At 40.9% G+C, this 22,102-nt stretch overlaps 1 protein-coding gene across 1 annotated transcript; it reads left to right on the top strand.

Annotated features, from left to right (window-relative positions):
- The first annotated feature begins 9,549 nt into the window (after positions 1-9,549).
- On the top strand, positions 9,550-15,632 carry NPY2R (neuropeptide Y receptor Y2). Its single transcript, XM_080589063.1, has 2 exons — positions 9,550-10,066; positions 13,072-15,632. The coding sequence occupies exons 1-2, from the start codon at positions 9,992-9,994 to the stop codon at positions 14,263-14,265; spliced, it is 1,269 nt and encodes a 422-aa protein (XP_080445189.1). The 5' UTR covers positions 9,550-9,991; the 3' UTR covers positions 14,266-15,632.
- Positions 15,633-22,102: the final 6,470 nt, after the last annotated feature.

Below are 22,102 nucleotides of genomic sequence, written 5' to 3'. Positions count from 1 at the left end.
ATCCCTTTGCTTTCTACCTGCAGGCAGCTTTCAGTTCACCCAAGCATCAGTCTCATGGCAACTTATTTTCTTCAGTAGTATTCTGTTAGGAATCTCCTCAATGGCTTGTTGAAAACCCAAGTAAAATATACCACAGGTGTGTGGATACCCTGTACAACTTCCGAAAGCTAGTGAGGCAGGATTTCCCTTTGCAAGCTTTAGTAAGCCCAATGAAGCCCACCACTTGTGTACGGAAATGGTAGAAAATCCTCTTTGGGTGATTCTGTGCTAATCCAAGTGTTGCCAGCCAGAAGCTGCTTCTGAGCAGCAGGAACCTGAGAGGGATGGATCTTTATATATAGACTTAATTCTTTGCACATCTATCTAGGGTGAAGAAGCTTAGATCAAAACAGTCCAAGTGAGGGGATGTTAAGAAGTCTGCAATAAATTAAAATATATCTATTCTGTATAGACAAAAACCAAGTACACTGCCTGTAGACGCCTTCTTAGCATGGAAACCTCCTTGTATATTTAGTTTCACCCCAAGACTCTTTTTGACCAGTTTTCTGCGAGACAAAGCCACCGATGGAAAGCAGACAGCAAGGCTGTTGTCAGACATGAAGGTGACCCTGAATCTTGACACATTTCCCTAACATATTTTTAAATTGTGGAGCTTGTACTGAAGTAGTGCTCAACACCAAATTAAAGTCCTGTTTCCTTAAAACAAAGGTGAGTAGCAGGATCCAAGCCCTGGTTTTAAATTGGCCTTTCTTGCACCACCGTCTTTAAGCTTTCTGAAGTATAACACATGTATATAGTATAAACTTATTTGGAAAATCTGGATCAGATCTGGAACAAATTAATAGCCCCCACTGTAGGACTGGCAGATCTATTTGTACAGCATCAGAAAATTGTGGTTTTAGCTCACCTAAGATTAAAAAAATAGTAATAACATAAAGCCTGACATATGAAAAGATCATCAAAACCTGATATTTAAGTTTACACCTTTTTCTCCCTTTCATTAAGCTTGGTATTATTTATTATATTTATTCATAATATATCAATGTTTGTTAACATGGACCTTTTTCAGTATAAATGGATATTTTCCATGGAAAGGTACAATGCAAATTCTTCTTGCATTTATATCTATAAATTAATAATTATATTTGACATGGGAATTATTACAAAATAATATTTGGTGATATAGCACACTATATCCCTGCAATCATATTTATAAATGTGCAATCTAGCATTACTGCATTGTTCTACTGAGTTTACCAGAAAAACATTGCAGAACTGTGTTATCTATATTAAAGACATGTTTTTCTTATCTAGAAGCTTGACCTATTCTTTCTATTATGCTTTGTAAACATTCACAAGGAAGCATAACTAATAAGCGAAATATTTTTCCTCTAGTGTATGTTAGTACTTTATTGTAATATTGCAATAGTAAAACTATTGTAGATTTTCTTAATAAACTAATTCGGACACCTCCAAATAAATGCTGGTACAGGAATTAAATATGCTCAAAAGGCACATGCCTATTGTATTTAATAATAAGGTGAGAGGTGATGCATTGTGGATGTTATGAGTCACTGCTGTTGCAATAGAATAAACCATGGGCTTATTCTGCCAAAAGAGTTGTTTGTTTGAGTGTGGTGAAGCACTTTTTGTCTTCAAATTTATTGACTTGTTGCCCTGTATTGCAAAATACATCTGCAAAAACAACATTTGATGCATAAGGCTGCTTCCAAAATGAAATGTTTTCACAAGAAATAGAGGGAAGGGTAGAGGGAGGACACAGAGAGGTATGTTTAAGCTAGGAAGTGCTGGAATTTCTAGGAGAAATAGGCTCCAGGGTGGTAGCTCCTGGAGGCACCCATTCCTAAGTGGAGATTTATTTAAAATAGAATTAGTATTGCACAGGTCCTAGTTATCTCTCTTCACAGAATCACGTTGTGTGACCATTTCATAAATGGGTTACTCCAAGAAAGCAAGCCCACCATCAGTGTTACCTAACTCGTGACCTTTTCTACAAGGGTCCCACTTTTTCTGCTAGGTGCAAATATCTCCTCAACTCACATTAACCGAGACACTGCTCAGTGGAGGACACTGCTTCCTTAGGGCCTACTTTCAAAGAAATATAAGAGCATGGAAACAATTCCGGATTGGAATTGCTACACCAGCAGGTTCCACTGCCTAAAAATCCTGCCCTGTCCAAAGGTGGTATGAATTTTACTTCTGTTTTCAATGGGAACACAATAAAACCTTTCAACCCCGTGTTCTTCTTGGGAGCCAAGGTTTGCTTAGCAGCCCTTAACATTTCAAGGAACAAGCTGTAGGTCATACGCCTCCAGGCATAAGGTATTCATAATGCCAGATGACTCTAAAAGAACAAGAAAATTGTTTGCAAGTGAAAGTTAAATCTCTTTACACTGCTAATTTTTTCTTTAATTTTACACTGTGCAACCAAAAGCTGGCCTGAAAATATATCACAGAAGTTCCCAGTAGCATCTCCCGCTTATACTTGGACTTGTGCAGAGGTCACAAAGATTCGTGCTTATTTTTTACTCAGCGATACTTTTCTGTACTATGCTCTGCATATTTCATAGTTTGACTTGTACTTGTAAGATCTGAGGGAATGATGTAAGCTGTTGGAGCAAATCCATTCTAGGGAGAAGCAACCTCTTGATATACAGAACTTACTGATTTTTTTTTGTCTCCTTCCTTGACACAGGAATGTCTGTTCTGTTCTGCTGCTGAACAGTCAGAAATAATACCTACCCGAGAAACTATCAAGTACAAGCCTCTGCCAGAGAACAAATAACTTAAAACTTTGAGGTTAGGATTTTCAGTGGTGGCTGAGAAGACAGATACCCAATTCCCATTAGGTTTAAGGGAAAGCTAATTTCCTCAATCTGCTTCAGAAAACTGCTTGTAGGTTAGGTTGTAATGGTCATAACTGACATTTAACTACAGAGTATAAGATAAAATGTCCTGGACTGCTTGGAGAAAAAATAAAGCTATTTTGTTCAATGCCTCTGCCTGTTGACTCTGACAAGTCAGATCAGTTAAACAATTGACTTTTTCATAAAGTAAATTTTCTTTAAAATGTCATAAGGTGGTAGAAAATCTAACAGAAATTACCCAAGAGTTTATCTTGATTCCTATTAATGACATTCACTACTTTTCCACTAAGTAGGCCAGATACATTTGCACTATAAAGAACTGGACTATAATGTTAAAAACGCGCAAAACTGTGTGGTGATTCATCCTTGCTGAGGAGAGAAATGAGGTGGTAAAGAAGCAATGTGCCAAATTTCACTCTCAGATTTTATATTGGACCAAAGATAAAGAGGAAGATAAAGAAGCTCCCCCTCCCTCTCACAAAGGGACACTAACACAATTTTCTTGTTTTCTGATGGTGAACAAATTGTGCTATTAGAAGAGAGAAGAGTGCGTCTGATATCCCCAGGAGGGGAGATCAATAGCAGATGCAGAAGCAAGTACAGAAGCTGTGGGTAAGATTAAGTTGGGAAGAAGGTGACAGGAATGAAAGAAGATGGAAATGGATGGGAGTGTCCTGACTGATAGGAATCAATGCTGGAGGGCAACTAGGATCACAGGAAGCTTTTGGAATAAAGGGGAATGAATTGGTGAGAGACACAAATGAAAATTTCTGTACATAACAGAAAAGCCAGGGTGAGACAGGATGTGTGGAGATTCACAGAAGCAGAGCGGTCTTTAGTAGACAGAACTCTGCTATATAATCTGTAGAGAAATCTGCTTTTTCTGAGTCCCCGTACAGCTACCTGTTGATAAGAACATGTGGCATTAATTTTGTGTAATGGCAGATCCATCTAAGCCTGCCATCATCTACATGGAAGTTGAGGATAACTATCTCAGATGCAAACACCTCCATCACAGACAACTGCGCATAGCCTCTTGAGATGCTTTTACATCTCCGTGAGGGATCATATATCTCTTACCGTTCTCCAGGATGCTGAGATGATCCTTCCACAACTCACAGGGCGGTGAGGTGACACTGAAGAGCTGCCGAACCTTCCCAGCTCCAATGTGTGGAAGCAGCATTGCAGGAAGAGCTTCTTGCTGAAGAAAACCTGTACCTGTTGGGCATGCTGGGCAAGGAGATTAGATCTGACTTCAGGGAACAGTCACAGAATTTCACTGGAGCTCCTAGCATGAAGGAGGCTTTCAATTGATCTGGAAAAGCAGAAGCTGACACATTCCTTTGTGAGGAAGCTGGGTCATACACATAAGCTGTGTGCACAGATGGTGCTCTGGCTGCTGATCTCCTGGCTGTGTGCAATCACAGAACAGTTAGCCTTCCAAACATACCAGTCCCCTACCCGCTTTTTCCCAAGCCTCTTCCTATCCTTGATCCTTAAATACCCTTAGCAATTAAAATGCCATCAATCTGCAAAATGTGGATGTGAATCATGGGCAATTAACAAAGGAAAACAAAGGGTTCGTTTAGAAAACTGCCAGTTCAATTCTGAGTGGGAAGCAAGGCTCTTTATGAAAGTATTAGAGTTCTCTCTCAACTATGTGAAGCTAGGCTGACAAGCTTAATTGATTCCCATACAGTGGTGTCAGTCAAAAATAGGACCGTAAAGTTTCACGATACTTGTAGACGTGGTGACTGTAATGGAACGTATCCTGTCAGTGTATCAGCAAGGGATAAGATGGAGCAGCTGACACTGTTAAACATTTCTGGATGCTAGTGTCTGAGTCATATGATTATCATTGGAGAAGAGGACTGTGCAGGTTTGTTGCATTTAGCCTAGAACAGATGTCCTTTAGAAGTTCTAAAACTGTGACAGAGTGCACAAAAGAAGGCAGTAAATACTTCATTTCAAAATGAAGTGAAGTGATAATAGGTATGGAAAGTGTTCCTTTTTCATTTCTTTAGTAATCAAACTAATTTTTCAAGAACAAAAAATGCTCACAAATGAAATCCATGAATTTAATGCCATATGTTGCTACCAAATTGCATTATTCCATAAAAAGCCATACAGAGGTACAAAATAACCCTGGATGAAGACAGTGATGTGGCTTAGCACAGCTTGAAATTTCTTTGTAAACATGAAAAAATGAACTGAAATAATTTGCTGAAAACTTACTAATTCACTTTCAACTAAGAGGGAAAGATATTAACTTGGCTTTTCACTATTGTGTCACTATCCCATGAACTGCGAGTGAAAAAACGTTTCTTTATGTTAAATGACACAGTTCCATAAACTACTAGAAGCTGTTTTAATCACATCTTATATTTAACTATTTAACCTCACAATGAACATGATGTGCTTTACATGGCACATCTTGTAAACTTTACGATTGTTTCTACACTCTGAGAAATGTAATTTGGGAGGGTGCAGGAGGGGGGACGTATAAAACAAAGATATTTGTCTTTTCAGGTTAATTCTTTTTGTTCCAAAGACAATTCATGCAGCACTTCAACAAATTTCATCAGGATACTGGAAAATAAGCATTATGGCCATATGATTAAGCTTTATGAACCTACATAACTTTTTGAAATTGCTACAGGAATCATTTTAGGCAAAGCAAAGGGTGAGTGGCATTGTTGCTTGTAACAGACAAGGATTTCCAGAATTAGAAATAAACAACGTTCAAGCAAGCATACAGCAAGTAGATGTAGTTGACTCACTTTTGGAAACCATTTAGAGAGATACTGCTTTCCCAGCTACCAGAAACTGAGGACTGGAGTGTGTACCATATTCGAGCTTTAAGCTATAAGTGAGAATCTATTTTCTATGATGAATGCTCTAAAAATAAACAGACTAGGCTAGCCTCAGGAACATCTAAAAAGTCTTTAGTAATTGCAACAACTGGCTTTATGACTAACTTTTAATAGCTTATTGAAGTGTCACCTTCCACATAACATTTTAGGGTTTGCAGAAATATTTGTCTCAAAAAAAAAAAAAAAAAAAAGGAGTTAATGAAAAATGTAATTTTATGAGATTGAAGGAAAAAAACTCTAAAAATGCAATCAACAAAAAAAATAATGTAAAGTTGTTTATTCCCCATATTTTTTAAGTACAATTAAATGTTTGGCCAACCTCTGTGAATTCCAGATGACAGGAAGTAGATCTTAAAAAAAGTTGAGTAGTTGTTTTCAAGGTCTAGTGATGAAAACACTATTGAAAATCCTGTAAAGAAATGGCAATCTTTATATTCTTTGCAGAGAAAACATAGCATATTGGTAAAGAGAATGAATGAAACTGCAAAATATATACTAAGAAAAAAAAAAAGAAAAAATAAGAATTTACTCATTGCATAAACATTGCTAATTTGGGGCTCTGAATAAAGCAGTGACAAAGAAAAAATATGTGACTTAAATATGTTTATGTAAAATATGTTACTTAAAGACTGTATTATAGTTAAATAAACAAAAATGACTGTATTGATATTAAATGGGCCACCTTAAATCTGTCATTTCTTAAGTGAGCTACTGTACTTTACAGTTTTAACTTTCTTTGCATGGAACAACTTTATGGCAACGTGTTAGATGCCTTGAGAAGACAATGTTTAAAACAAAACACAGCTCTGCAGCGCTGTCTTATGTGGTGACGATGCTGGATTCAATCACAGCCTGTGACAAACAGGCAATTGAATTGAGCCCTTAGTGGTATTAGTTTTTGAACCAGATGCACTAAACTGATTGTTTAACAAGCAGTGGTGGTGAAGTACTGCTGTTAGCAACTTGAAGCTGATACTTCACATATCTATCAATTTCTCCTGTTCCCCACTGTCTTGTGTTTATCTTCTTATTTGCCTAAGGTAGATTGATTGCTATTGTTTATGCATACAGCTATTTCTTATTACTGCATTTGAAAAAAGAGAGAGAGGTTGAATTGAACCTGGGAGGCTGAATCTAAACCAAAAGGGAATGAGAACAAAGGACAGTTTATAAATTTACTCTAAAGTGTTCACAGATCTATGTAACTAGAAACTTCATTCTTTAGCTACTTAAACACTTCTGTTCAGGCCCTTTAAACAAGAAGAAGTTTGGTCCTGAATAATTTTATACTCCATAATCTTGGTGTTGGCACCACATATAAAAAATTCGAGATAGGTTTTCTCTCTTGAGGTCACGTTTTCAGGTATTGTTGTCTTTTCATTTAAGTCAATTTTAAATGACTGTCAGTGTTAGGTAGAATGCTGCATGCTATAAAACCTGACTCGCTCCAGGAATATCTGTGTGATTAAGGATTGGCAGAGTTTGGCTCAAGTCAGTGGCATGCAGCACAATGCTACTTTAAAGGTCAGTGCTCAAGGGGAAGTGATTTCTTTTAAATTCACTCCTTACCACAATGACATAAGGAGAATACTGTCTGGGCACAAGGGAGGAGTGAGATTCTGCCTTTTCTGCCTTGCTGATGTCCATCAAATATTATTCTCCACTCCAGCAAATCTGATGTTGGACAATTTATGGACAAAGACTCTTTTTTTATTCTCTTACTATGACTATGTGTCTATGAAAAAAAAGGCATTACTGCTTCAAGTCTGGGTACTATGTGCAGAACTTTTTATCTGTTTGTTTTGCTTCTGAGAAGTGGTAAACTTTTGAGGTGCCGGCAGGAACGCTTATTATTGCTTCTGAGAAACCCTGTGTTGGACAGAATTTGGCAAGACAACTTTCTAACAGTAAAGGTGGTTAAACAGCTACTGCTGGAGGAAAGCTATGCATATCAAATTTCTTACATTCTGCAGTTCTTCCTTAAGCATGATTTCCAGCAGAAACAACATATGTCCAACAGATTATTTTTTTTTCAAGTTCTTCAGCTATACAGCCTGCATTTCACATTGGTACATATACATATTCACAGAAAAAGCTCATTTTGTAGGCTTGCCTTAAATAGGAAGCTGGGATTTAAAGTTTGGGTAGCTCATTTATTTAATGCAAGCCAACTGACATAGTCTAGCTTACAGTCTATATCAGGACATAACAAAAGTGTAGCCAGCAGGTTGAGAGAAGTGACTATTCCCCTCTATTCAGCAGGTGTGAAACCACATCTGTAATACTGGGTCTGGTTTGGAGTCCCCACTGCAAGAAAGACATTGACAGACTGGAGCGAGCCCAACGAAAAGCCACCGAGATGACCAGGGGCTGGACCACACTGCATTCAAAGAGGGGCTGTGGGAACTGTGTTTGTTCAGCCTTAAGGAGGACAAGGCTAAAGGGAGATCTAACTACTGTTTGCAGACACCAGCAGGAGCACAGGGCTAGGACAGGAGGCATTTGGAACAGAGGAAACTCTGAATTGATACAAGGAAATTTTGTCTTACGGCGAGGGTTGTCAAATTGTGGGATGTGTTGCCTGGAGAGGGTTGTGACCTTTGCTGGTTTAACAGCTCCTAGGAACCTGCACTTCTTCCTGATTTTTCTCCAGGAGTTTGGAAGTAAAAGAAAGGAAAAGCTTTTCCTTAGCTATGGAATGCTGAGGTGATTTGAGCTAGACAGATTGTAAAGATCTGTAGCATTGCTATACTCTTCAAGATGTTAGGAGAAGCAAAAATACATGTTAAGCTAGAGTGTGTGGAGTGAAGCACAATAGCAACACCCCTAAGATGAGTAAACACCAGCACACACTGTTCGCAAGAGAAGGAAAGGCAAGAATTGCAGTTACAGCCACGCATTATAACAGTGCTGTACTAAAACTCATGGCATGCAGTCATGTCTGCTGGTACACCAAAAAATAAATCCCACAGTGAAATTAAGTTGGGAAAATAAATAAACAGGGGTAGGAGAACTGAAATTCCTGGCTCTTTATTTAGTCATCAAAGAAATCTGTTTTGCAAGAAGCTTGGAGCATTCCATTAACTGCCTTGGAAGTGCCGAAGGACGAAGAGCAAGGCCCTTCGTAGAGAGGTAGCCTGAATTAGCAAAGATCTAAGGGGGTTGTCAAGACATGTTTTGAATTTCAAAAACAAATGTAAATCGCTGAAGTTACTCTTTGATACTCACATTCTGTGCTCTGATAAGAGTATTGTACTGAGCTATAACCAAAGCAAGGACCATTACCTTTGACAAAGAAAGAGTTCTAGTTCAGGGTCATCTTAGGAAGAAAAGGAGGACAGAAGAGGGAAGCTTATGCTGCTGAACTTTGAAACTACCTGAAATATTAATGCAAAGAAGAGAGAGAGAAGAGAGCATTCCCTTTCCAGATAGCACCCTCTGTAAGATTTGAAAGGAGATTTGTCCCAGCATTGGAGCTGTAGCCTCAGAGAAAGCGGAGCCTTCTGGTTCCTGTTCTTGGGAGTAACATTAGGGTTGAAGCACTGCTCAGTGAATCAGGCCCTCCAGCCATGCACTAAGACACTCCTTTGATTCTCATCTTGTAAATTACACTTTGGAGAGAGGCATCAGAGGAATATTAAGCAGGTCCTACTGATGGGGTTTCATGAAGGCAGACCCCACCAGAAGGAAGCAGTGCTGGCTGGAGCTAGGCTGACAGGAGAGCTTTTTGGAAGGTTACTGAGCACAGAACTTCGTAACTACAGCAGCTGTTGCCTTTGCCTTTGCAGCCTGGTAAATAAACCTGCAATCTTTCATTCTGCTCTTGGCGGAATATGTAAATGCTTTATTCACGCTTACACCTGCTCTAGCACTAGGCACATCCCTTCTAACGAGGAGCAGCAAATCTCCGTGAGCAGGGGCGCTCACAGCCAAGGATTTCAGCAGTTCCCTGCAGCGAGAACATCCCCTTCACGTTCCTCTCCGGGAGGCGCTTCGGAAGCACCGCGAAGCAGCACCCGGCACCGACCAGAATCATCCCTTTTTTCCCCCAACCCCCCTCCCGCTCCCTCCGGCATCTCTCCGGCCGCTGCCTCCCGGGGAAGGAGCACCCCGGGGCCGCGGCTCGTAGCCCCCTTCCCGCAGCCTTGCGGGGCGGAGCCGCGTCCCTCCTGTCCCCCCCCCGCCTGTCCCCGTCCCCCCGCCGCGTCCCGCCCCGTCCCGCCCCCCGACATGCGGGGGGCGCCGCCGCCGCCACCTCCAAACTTTCCGCCGTGCCCCAGCGCCAGCCAGGAGAGAAACGCCGCGGTGAGTGTGTCGGGCCGGGCCGGGCAGGGCTGGGGTGTGGGGGGGAAATGGGAAGAGCTGCGGGGTCCTTGCTGCCTCCCCCCGCCGTCCCCAGCGGCTCCCGAGCCGTCCCCGGTGGCTGCGCTGCGGCCGCGGGAGGCAGGGTGCGTGCCGAGGGGGTCTCGGGGGTGGTCGCCCTTCTTCTTTTGCTGTAGGAACCGTAAGAGATCCGCCCCGGGCCTTCCTCTGCCGAAAGTTGGGTGCAATTTGATGCGCATCCCTGAGGGGCTGGGGGAAAAAATGAAAAAAAAAACAACCACCCAAACAACCAGCACCGTGCGATAGGGGTGCAAAAGCCATGCCATCGGATGGAGGGCTTGTACTGAAAAAGACTAGGAAGGGTCCTGCCAAACACTTCCTCAGGTAGCAAACGCCACCTCAGTTTTCCCCTGTCCAGCAAAAGCAGATGATTCTTCCCCCACTCAACTGTCCCACTGGCAATGTCAAACTTGTCCAGTTTATTGCATCCCTTAGTGACAGATCAGCTCATCTCGGCTCAAAACCCTGTCTGTCCCTCCTCCATCCCCCAGCTTTGTTGTATTGACAAGACCAAAATGCTTGTCAACAGACCAAATAGTAACAAATGGAATAAAAGTGGCAGAAGAAAAGAGGGCTTTGCTAAATAAGGGGTTGGAAGTAAGAGTCATGAGAATGCCCGTGACTAGAGAAACAAGCGAAAACATTTTTGGGAAGAAAGGGATGCTATGGAAGAAAGGGATGCTATGTTTTTTTTTTCTTTTGTTATACCTTTTTATTATTATTTATTATTATTTTTTTGGTTGAGTTCCATCATCCTCCCTGGGTTCATGGCAAAGAATGGAAAACGTGTGAAATTTGCCTTCCCTCTTACCCTTCTCTTGTAATGTGCAATTATGACTTGCTTTTATTTTGCAATTAAAACATTATGAGATCTTGGAGTACCTGACAGTCTTGGGACCTCACCAAAGTAATACAGTAATTTAGTAATATATGCAAGCATAATTCTTGGGCATAGGTACACAGGTTGAAGGGAAAAGCTCAGATGAGTTCTGGCCATCTGCATAGCCTTGGTGGTGCAAATTTTCATGTATCTCTTCCATTTTTTACCTGGTGGACTAAAGGTGTATTGATTAGGAGTCCTGCCTTGCTGCCCTTGCTTAGACTGGTAGGTGACAACTGATTACATTACTAAAAACTGCACTGTAAGCTTCTACAAACACCTAGCACACCTCAGCTATGTATCTCACGGTGTTACACTATGTCAGCTATGTCTCACAGTGTATCTCTCAGGCTTACACTATTAATTGTACGCTAAGTGTTGACTAAACAGTATAGCATAATAATGACCAGCTTAGTCTGGGGGAAGAATATCTTTCAGTTCATGTGGTTGAGCTGCACTTTTTGAAAAAAATAAAGGCTTGCACTGAGAAATTCTTTGGGATATTGTGCGGTATGCAAACAAAACACAAAGGGCTCAGTCACCTGCTGGCAGACGGTGCTTGTTCTGAGGCATAATGTAGTAGCCAGTCACAAGATGCAGGTGCACATGTACAGCAACTTCGTTAGGAAATCACACCTAGCGATGTTGCCAATAAATGTCAGTGGGGATAGAGGTAGGAATAAAAATCTGCAGTGATGTGGTTGTGATTTAAATAATGATAATAATAAATAAATTTTTAAAAAAGCATACAAAACCACAGTTGTTAATAGCTTGAATGTCTCTTTAGGCAGACCTGATTTCAAGGTGGACTAAACTGTGTGTAACACCTGGTGTCAAGCAAGTGACATTTCTTCTCTACTCTGCTGCTTTACTTATGCAATGTATGAATGAACAAATAGAGTAGTAACTCAGTGTTGGCTTTCCCCTCAGTGGCAAATGTCAGTATTTTTTCTGTGAGCCCACCATGCTGACAAATGCTTGCTTAGTACTTTCACAGGTCAAGCCAAGGAATCCACAGGTGCATGGCACTCGTGACGCCACCCATGATTTGGACAGTCTACCTGGGGACAGGCACACTTTACATAGGATTGAAGTCCACGTCAGAAATTAACTGTAAAGCATGCATTTATCCATCCATGCCTACTGAATTCTTAGGGTAGTGTAGGCTAGCTGAGCAGAATTTGGCTCAGCCTGTGTGGGGAAGTCAACAGAATGTGATTTTGATGCCAGTGGTGAAATCCTTACTGACATCAGAAGGGGAATGATTTGCTCTTCTCTATGGCTGCAGTCAAAAAATGATTGGCAGCCTCCAAGAACTGTGTTTTTTCAAACATTACACAAAAAGGAAATATTTTTTATATCCGAGATTTAGCTGTGTTTTGTGTTAAATTTCAGCATGAATAGGCTGCACAGTCATTTCATAGAAATGCTACTATTTCAGATCTGCTAGAAGGGTATTTTTTCTTGCCTTGTGGCACTAACTTTCATAAAATAAAGTTTCATAAAAAAAGGCATCAATAATCTGTTCTCTGGCATTAAGGATGGGCCTAAACCTAAAAGATTTTGGTAACTATTTAAAGGACACTTACCATTAAGGAAAAGCTGGAAGAGTATTATGCTATTAACAGTCTGGATGGTGCTGTTCCATGTAGAATTCCCATAGGTATTAACAGAAGTTTTGTGCTAAATCAGCAGTAGTTTTAGGTAGTGGATTGTAAAAAAAAGGATATGCTGCCCAGCTGGATCTTAATCCTTCTGCATTTACTGAGGCAAACTTTGTCTTTGAAATGCTTTTGAAATCTGTCCCAATTTTCAGCAGGAGTCATGCCTGAATAATATTACAGGATCGGGCTTCAAGTGTAAGGGCAACAGAATTTAAATATATTAAGACAGATCTCCTCTTAATCTTGGAATGTAGAACCTGGGTTAGAGGAGGAAAGAGCTGTAGCTTTTCATTACTGTAGCTAGCTGTAGCCGTTCATTACTTCTGGTCTTAACCACCACAGGCTGATTTCTCCACATGTTCTTGTGTTGGTTTGTTTTTCAGGGACAGCTCTATTGCTTAGACCAGGCTGCTGCAAGAATGGGGCCCCTGGAAGCAATAGGTGAAGAAAACCAGACAGAAGAAATGAAAATGGAGCTGTTCACCAAGCTGTACTTGCCAAGATACACCACGCCACTCAACGAGCTGGCTCTCGACCCTAAACCCGAACTGAAGGACAGCACGACGCTAGTCGAAGTGCAGATAATCCTCATCTTTGCTTACTGTTCCATCATCCTGCTGGGGGTGATCGGAAACTCCCTGGTGATCCACGTGATCATCAAGTTCAAAAGCATGCGCACAGTGACTAACTTCTTCATTGCCAACCTGGCCGTGGCTGATCTGCTGGTGAATACACTGTGCCTGCCCTTCACTTTAGTTTACACACTGTTGGGCGAATGGAAACTGGGCCCAGTCTTGTGCCACCTGGTGCCTTATGCCCAGGCTCTTGCTGTGCACGTGTCGACTGTTACATTGACTGTGATCGCTTTGGATCGGCATCGCTGCATCGTCTACCACTTGGAAAGCAAAATATCTAAACGGATCAGCTTCTTGATCATAGGAGTTGCCTGGGCAGTCAGTGCCCTGTTGGCAAGTCCTCTGGCCATCTTCCGTGAATACTCACTGATAGAGATCATTCCTGACTTCAAGATTGTGGTCTGCTCTGAGAAGTGGCCAGGGGAGGGACAGCTTAACTACGGCACCATCTACAGCATCTCCATGCTTCTGATCCAGTACGTGCTGCCTCTGGCTGTCATCTCCTACGCTTACACCCGTATTTGGACCAAGCTCAAGAACCACGTTAGTCCAGGGGCTGGGAACGACCACTACCACCAGCGGCGGCAGAAAACCACCAAGATGCTGGTGTGTGTGGTTGTCGTGTTCGCTGTCAGCTGGCTGCCCTTTCACACCTTCCAGCTGGTCAGTGATATTGACAGTCAGGTGCTAGACCTGAAAGAGTACAAACTGATCTACACAGTGTTTCACGTCATTGCCATGTGCTCAACATTTGCTAACCCCCTTCTCTATGGCTGGATGAATAACAACTACAGGACGGCCTTCCTCACAGCCTTTCAGTGCGAGCAGCGGCTGGACTCCATCCACCCTGAAGTATCAGCAGCTTTCAAAGCTAGGAAGAAACTGGAAGCAAAGAGGAGTCAGTTCCCTGGAGACTCTTTCACACAACCTACCAATGTTTAAGATTTCTGACTTTAGAGAAGAAATGCATATGTTGTGGACAAAGGAATTAAATCCATTTTGACACATGCATTTTTAATGCATAGTTTTACTCATAAATGGTGGAAGAAGAGTAGCAGGGAAGTCAAGGCAGGTGGTGTGATTTGAGGGAAGATAAGATTGTCACCACAAGGATGTGACTATACAACTGAGGAAATAAAAGGGAGAGACTTCATTTAGGCTGTCTCATGCTAAGAGACACTCCCATCCCTCCCATCTCTTCATGACAAATTTAAATGACAAAAGCAAAATTTTGCTGCTTTTGCTGTAGGGAGGCAAACAGCTGATTTCTAGCTTAGAAATACTGTGGGAGCAGGCAACTTGTATATTGCATGTGGAGACTGGGGAGAACAGAAGTCTGTTGGGAAAATGAAACCTGTCTGGGGAGAATGGGCTCTGCTGGTTAAAGATCAAGGTTTTCAGACCCCTTTTCTCCCACAGGAACCTTTTGCAAAATAAGGGAATTAGGATGAGAAATGTATTACTGTTTTTGACTTGTACTGAAGCACTTCAAACGAAAGCATTCAAAATGGGTTAGAGGAAAAAAAAAGCAAAAATGAAAAAATACCAGTTTTGGTGTGAAGAAAGGAAAAGGTGGGTTTTGGCCGATCAAATGGGGTAGAAAGTCATTCCTTAAGAATTGGCTGTGGTTATTCTGGTGACAAAACTGCAAGCCTGTGACCTGATGGCTCATTCCCTGCAGGTCCCTACCTTTCATTCCACATTTGGAAGAGCTCATAAATGCAAAGCTGTAAAATGGCATTTGAAGGCAGGAGATGCAGGCTCAGGTCTTCTGTGAACACTTCATAAACTGCCAATATTTTAATTTTCAAGACCTGCTTAAATGCCTAATGTGTTATTAACTCTGCGGGCTTTGAATTTTTGCTGCTTTCTCCCTGCATAATAAAACAGCAGATAATTTTGATCCTCTGGAAAGGCTGCTAGATGGTCATATGCTTTTCCTTATTGTGGTTTTGTCACACACTCATCTCATCTTGGAGCTTTTTCCATCTTTAGCTTTTGTAAAAATTAAAACATCTGAATGAGTGTAACCTAATAACAGTATGCTAGGTTTATGTGATAACTTATCAGTTATTCTGCATGCTGTAGTTAATAGTTAAATTCCTTTTTTGCTCAGGTATAAAATTTTAATCTGTTTACTGTGTTGTACACAGCAATGTTCAACTCTTCCATGTCTTTGCTTAGCCTCTTTGAACTCATTAAAGAGATGAAGAAAATTCCAATTGGTGTTTATTCCAAGCTGCCCTGTTGCTTATCAAGAATAAAAATAAACGTGATACTTTCACTTGGAGTCTCTTTCCACAGCTACATTTCAGCCTCCTCATTTTTTTTTTTAAATTTTCAGTGTTCCTAAATTTGTTGTGTTCTCTCTTAAAATTAAAAAAACAACAAAACTCCAGTACTGAACTGTTAGCAATGTAGGGGCATCAGATGTTTGTCAGGTGGAGAAATTCAGCTTTGTGTATACTGTATCTTGCCATCATCCTTTAAAAATCCATGAAATCATTTGGACTTGGATTTTTCATGAGCAGAAGAGGGAGGTCTAGAGAATTAGCTGGTGTTTACTTAAGGAAGAAAAAGTATCCATCATTCTTAAACAGTTCTACAAAAATAGATTAATTCTCAACTATGTACTTTCATGATATTGTCCACAAGTTATTTTTGTCTGAGTGTTAATAATATCCAAAATGTAAGCTCAAAACAGTTAGGGGTGAGGAAGGATTACAGAAGTGTGCAATTATTATGGACATCAATCATAGGTATCAGTTACAGTTGACTCTGAACCCTTCATCAAAACTGTATTATTTCCACAAATAGCATCTTTTATTTAAAAAGTAAATCCTCTTCCCATCACCCCCCACCTCTGGTTAAAAGTTATTTCAACTCTTTTAAGCCTGTTAGAGTGTGGTATATAAAGAGTTTTGAAGTAACCATGACAGTGTGTGCTGAAGTTGTACTTGCTGGGCTAATTCTCAATGATTTTAAGACCGCTTTATATCATCCTGGATGAAAGTGATTAATTAGAAATTATCTTTCAGTCTATTCATGGCATCTTTATGTTACTACTTCTGAGCTTTCTCTGCAGTCATCATTTTGTACCAAAGTTGCATTAATTTATCCCATTGCTTTCCACTGTGCCGTGTGGAGGTGGTGCCTGAGTCAGTGCCTGCTTTAGGGTGACAGACCTCCACATGGTGCACCACTGCATGGTGTGGACTCAACAGCTACCTATGCAAGGGTTCACGTTAGTATCCCTTTATATAGGAAAATTAGGCATTTTTCTCACCAAAAGTAATCAGGTAGCAACTTCCCTCAGAGTTCCCCCAAATCCCAGCTGTCAGAAGGATGTGGAAACCCATGGTTAGTCCCCATTTCCTCCTAAGAGAAAATGAATCTATAAGCAGGCTCTAACCAACAGACTGAGGAGTCTGCAGAGGGTCCCCTGTTTCGTCTGCTGAGGTGAAATAGGAACCTAGGTCTCCCCATTCACACATTGGTACCTTAATTATTTTTTTTAAAGCACTATGTTCTTTTCCCATTGAATAGGTACAAGCTTTATACAAAGCCAAAGAATGCAAACAGCAATACTTGTTTAAGGCTTTGCAAGGAGGCAGTAGAACACCCAAGGTGAAATGTCATCTCTGATTCAGAGCAAGAATTTGAACTGACAGGCCTCATTTCTCAGGAGAATGACTTAGCCACCACGCTGCCACCTCTCCTCAGGTAGCCGTATACATCTTCTTAGAGCTGTTCTATTGTATATATAACAATTCAGTGTTATATATACAGTGCTATTCAGTGGGTGTCAACACAGTGTAGCCGAAGCAGGATTGAGCAGAAAGCATGTCAAAGTGAATTTGAGCAAGATTGGGTTTGAGAGTATAAGCAACAGAAACAGAGGGGCTAGGCTTGCACAACAGATAGGCTTAGTATACGTATGTTTTGGTGTATCAACTGTACCACACAGCTGTGCAGAAGCTGGTGTGGGGCATAACTGACTGTTGCCCCATAGTTGGTATAATCATACTTTGTACAAAATGTGTAATGGACATACATACATTACCAACATATTAATAACACTAAGAGCAATAACTGAATGAAAACTATTATCTGCATTTTATTTGTCAGACCCATAAAGAACCACTGAATTCATAGATTAATATAATCCTTGCCTCATAGTTTCTAAACTCTCTTGGGGACTTTTCTTGTATTAATCCAGATAATGACCTTAAGGGATCAATTTTGTCTTTGAATCCCTGAGTTATTTACCTGGTACTATCATTATAAATACCACTCCACAATAACAGAGCTACTTTGTACCAGGTTCTTTGCTCTAAGAAGCTCGGAGATGTATGTAAATCCATGCAAGGTTAGTGTTGCTGAAGAGCCATGTTTTTAATGCTCCATTAAAATTGCTTATTTGTGCAATCAATAGTGATTTTCATATCTCATCTTCATTTTTGAAGATATTAAACTAGATATTATTTAAAAAGAAAATTGGTACAATGGTAGTGAGGAAATCTGAAGCTGTTAAAACTGGAGAACTCAGAATGTCAGAGAATAAAAGCCCCTGTCATGAACCAAGGAAGAGACAAGAACAGGGCTAGTCAGGGCATAATTGATTTATAGACTTTTCTTCTTCCCCTTGTCTGGGCAGTGAGAGAAACGTGTTCAAATGAAACCAGGGCAAATGAAGACACAAATCAATTCTATGCACAAAGGACAGTGTTGCCTGGGGAAACTGAGGAACTTTGAGGAGAAATTCCTGCAATAATTTGAGCCTTAAAGTTTGTGTCATGTTCTCAAGCAAGTAAGCCTGTGTCCGTACTTTATTTCACCTGAATGCAGTACAGGTAAACAGCTCTGTAGTGATAATGTGTCAGATGCAATGGATGTGTTATTAATTCCAGCTGGTACAGGAGATGAATAATGCATACATACTCCTCATAAAGTTCATTTCTGATGGGATATATGAAAAATTCTCTGTGCTAAAATCTTTTCCCTCTCAGACTTCACTGAGTACCTCTGAAAGAAAGAGAGCTTCAAGTTATAAAACTTAAGGACTGTGAAATTACATATGTGATGATGGAGGCATAATTTAGTTTGAAAAAAATATTGTGTATATATATATTTTTTGCTGATACTGCGTAAGAGAACCAGACCATGGTTTGACCCTTGAACCTGGAGTTGAATTTGCACAACTGGACTTTATATGAAACAGACTTTTATTTGTGTACTTCACAACTCTCACGCAATAATTTACTAACCCTGCAGTTCAAGACCTTTTCAATGGCAGAACCTGTGCTTCAATATACATGGGGCCAAACTATTCCTAGCTCTCCAAGGTTGTACAAAAAAATAGAGGTCTAGGGCAATTCTCCTATTCACTGCCATCCTCCAGAATTAGAGCTGTTTATACTAAATTGGATCTCAGTGTTTGCTGGCAGCACTGTGACTTTTTAATTTATTCGAGGTAACCAAGCTGGTGAAACAGCTGGCCTTGCTCCCACTGCACACTGGAGCAGTACGATCACATCTCAGCGGAGCACAGACACGGCTCCACAGCTATTCCCATCCAACCGAACCTGAAGACACAAGCTGAGGGAGATAGGTGGATTGATGTGGATTGAGACGATTGCTCCCAGCAGATGGGCTTGGAGAAACATGAATCAGTTTTTCACCAAGTCTCTGTGTACACTGCTGTAAGGACAATGCAGTTTGTGTTTGGTGGTATTTCATCCCAGCTACACTTTGATGCTGATGACTCCGCAAAGTGTAAGTGCCACATGTCCACTGCCTCTCAAGTTCAGCATAGATCTGTTTCTAAAGCTCAAATGCAGCTGAAATCAAGGTGTCAACAAATCAAGTCTCCACAGGCAGTGCTGCATTGAGCACATCCTTACACTGAAGGTAAGTGACAGGGCAAGGATCAGTTTGTCTGGCTCATCCCGCCCATGTTAGAGCTAGTTGCAGACTAGCTCAGGTATATCCCACAGACTCTAGCACTGATGTGCCCTGTGGCACTGAACACCAGTGGCCACTTCATAATATGTGACCTGAGTGCTGGGAAACCCTGCCACTTCAGCAGCACAGTTCTTCCCTGTGCCCTTGTCAGCAGTCCTACTCTTAACAGAAATGAACTGGCAGTGTGATCCATTGGGGAGCATATTTTACACATAAGAAGTGATAATGTTCTTGTCCTGACAAAAACACTGCCTGACAGATGGTTATGCCAAAATATAAATACTTTAAGGCAGAGCTGGGTGTAGTTGTGGTGGGATGTGAGTGTGCAGCGACATAACCTCTCCTCTGTTGCCACAGCACGGAGCATCTGCTGCTCTAGGAAGGGGCAAAACAAACTTTCTCCTCCAGAAAAGCTGCCTCCATTTAAAATCCAATATTTCATTGTCAGATTTATCTCATGGGACACAAACTGTTGATATAATCTGCTCTTACAGTCACTGGAACATCTTGCCAGATTTCTATAAACCCTCTGGTCACATTTGTTTGTCAGAATGGTCAATGTTTGCTTTTTCATGAAAATCCCGTGATACAAATACTAATACTAATACTAATACTAATACTAATACTAATACTAATACCAATACCAATACCAATACCAATACCAATACTAACAACAATAATACACACTTTGCAATCTATACTTTATATCAAACAGAGAAGTTAGTAATTTCCTTGCACTCAATGGAGGTTCCTTTGAAACTGTGATGGACAATGGAAATTTACCTCTGCTTGTGCAGAACCACACAGGGATTTCTTATGTTTGCATGCATTCTTGATGTCTAAAGCAATTTAACTACTGGCTGATTATTTTGAAATGGCACCATCAAATAGGGCTGTAAAAATGAAGATTTACGGATAACACATTTTGAGAAAACTACATTACTTAAAAGAGGCAATCACACACAAGAACAATAGGATTTTATACTTAAGATTGTAAAGATGCTTTATAATGAAAGCTGAAGACTGCAGATTTTTTAACTAAAATTTGAATTTGGCTTTATCAATTTGCTTATGGTCGTTCAGCCAGCTTCAGCCATCTCTGGAAATGGGAAAACCAGGGCACAGACAAGTAAAAGCATTGTTGGGTGTCATATGGGCTAAGCTCACTGCTTGTGGCAGTGCCTGTGTGTGGGCGCAGCTTGCTGTGCCAGATGGCTGAAGGCTTCCACACTATCTGTAGAAACAGGCTGGGAGTCTCTCTAACTACAATTATTTTCCTAAATAAAACAAGAATAGAGTGAGAAGCTGAGCAGTATACTGCTGATAATGCAAACCACTTAATTAGCATGATCCCTGGGCGCTATTTTGAACTGTGCCAGCCAGCAGTCACCAATGCTGTCCTATCAACGCACCCTCAAACGTGCCCTCAGTGCCACCACTCAGGGTATGCAGCAGATACCCACAGGATCATGCTATGAAAACTCCTTCCTGGTGGGCTGCAACACAACTCTCCCTTGACCCCTAAGTCTCTGAAGCGATGTCTGAGGGACACAGGGACACCACAAGAGGTGCAGAGGTGACCTAAGGTTAAATATCACACTTTGAAGGAGAGCTACTGCCAGTCTATGTCACCTCACCACAGGGCCAGAAGAACAGTACATGGCCCAGTTGCATTGTGACGTGGCCTTTGTGTATGAATTTCCTGCATGGAGAAGGAAATTCTCAGTCTTTCTAAAACGTGTAAGCCAACATGTAGGCAGCAAGGATTTTCCTGAGTACTGCACTCAAGCCCCAAGCTAACTCAGCAGTGTAGTTGTGGTTGCTGTGAGTAAATAGTGGAGTTGACACTAGGACACTGTAGCTCTCTGAAAGCAAAAATATGAAAATGTGAAAAAAATGTCCTATTTTCTGTGTGGCCAGTCTGACTCATTACTGTTGTTATTGTTTATTTGCTTTGTACAAGTGGTACCTGTGTAGGCTTAGAGATAGCAGTTACCTGCAGTAGAGGGACTTGGCAACACAAAGAGTTACGGAGCATGTACCAGCTAGTATGATATGCAAGAGGTCAAGAAAGTCCAGCTGGGTAACTGATTAATTCCTGCTATTGTAGATGACTGGTAAAACATCAGCAATAGGGCTGCACAGTATATGGTCTCCAGTATGGTCTCCAGTGTTGAGTTCCTACAGGAGTCAAATTAAGCCAGGAAAAGAAAAAAAAGGCAATAATGTGCAGAACTAGAAATAATGAAGTAAGGGTTAGAATATGACAAAGACGGCCTCAATGCATATGGCCAGTTTGCTTCCTTCAAAGTGGAAAATCCATGGTTAGCTCAGTTAACTGGAATCAAAGGCAGAGAAAGGAAAGGAGAAGAACTCATTACATTCAGTAATCTCATTTTTATTTGCTTTCTTACATCTAACAGGGAAGCAAAAGGGCTGCTATCCAACTCCGTGTATAATTGATTACCAGGACATAGACTGAAATGAAAAGTAATGCCCTCCATAATTGCTATTCAAAAGCCTAAGCTTGAAAAATACCCTAAAAGGATGTTTGCAGGTTTATCAGTCCAATTCATCATCCTTTCCCTTTTAGTAGTCATTCAGCTTATGCTTTGAATGTTGATTTTAAACATCAGAAGAATATGTTTTACTGACTCTTAAGATAGCTGAAAACCCCCAACAGCATGTGCCTGTATTATTGATAAACTGCTGCTTAGTATCTTTCACAATCACTTCTAGCTTGAGCTGTAAGATCAGACAGTAACTTCCTCTAACTCCACTTTGTCTTTATTATTTAGATATTCCTGACAAATTC

Source organism: Anser brachyrhynchus (genome assembly GCF_964034855.1).
Source record: "Anser brachyrhynchus genome assembly, chromosome: 4".
Taxonomy (NCBI): domain Eukaryota; kingdom Metazoa; phylum Chordata; class Aves; order Anseriformes; family Anatidae; genus Anser; species Anser brachyrhynchus.
This window is presented reverse-complemented; position numbering and strand designations above follow the sequence as displayed.

Bases quoted from the DNA above. Each gene is read 5' to 3' on its own strand.
- NPY2R (XM_080589063.1), top strand. From the start codon at position 9,992: ATGCGGGGGGCGCCGCCGCCGCCACCTCCAAACTTTCCGCCGTGCCCC. The intron at 10,067-13,071 runs GTGAGTGTGTCG...TTTGTTTTTCAG, and splicing joins GCCAGGAGAGAAACGCCGCG to GGACAGCTCTATTGCTTAGA.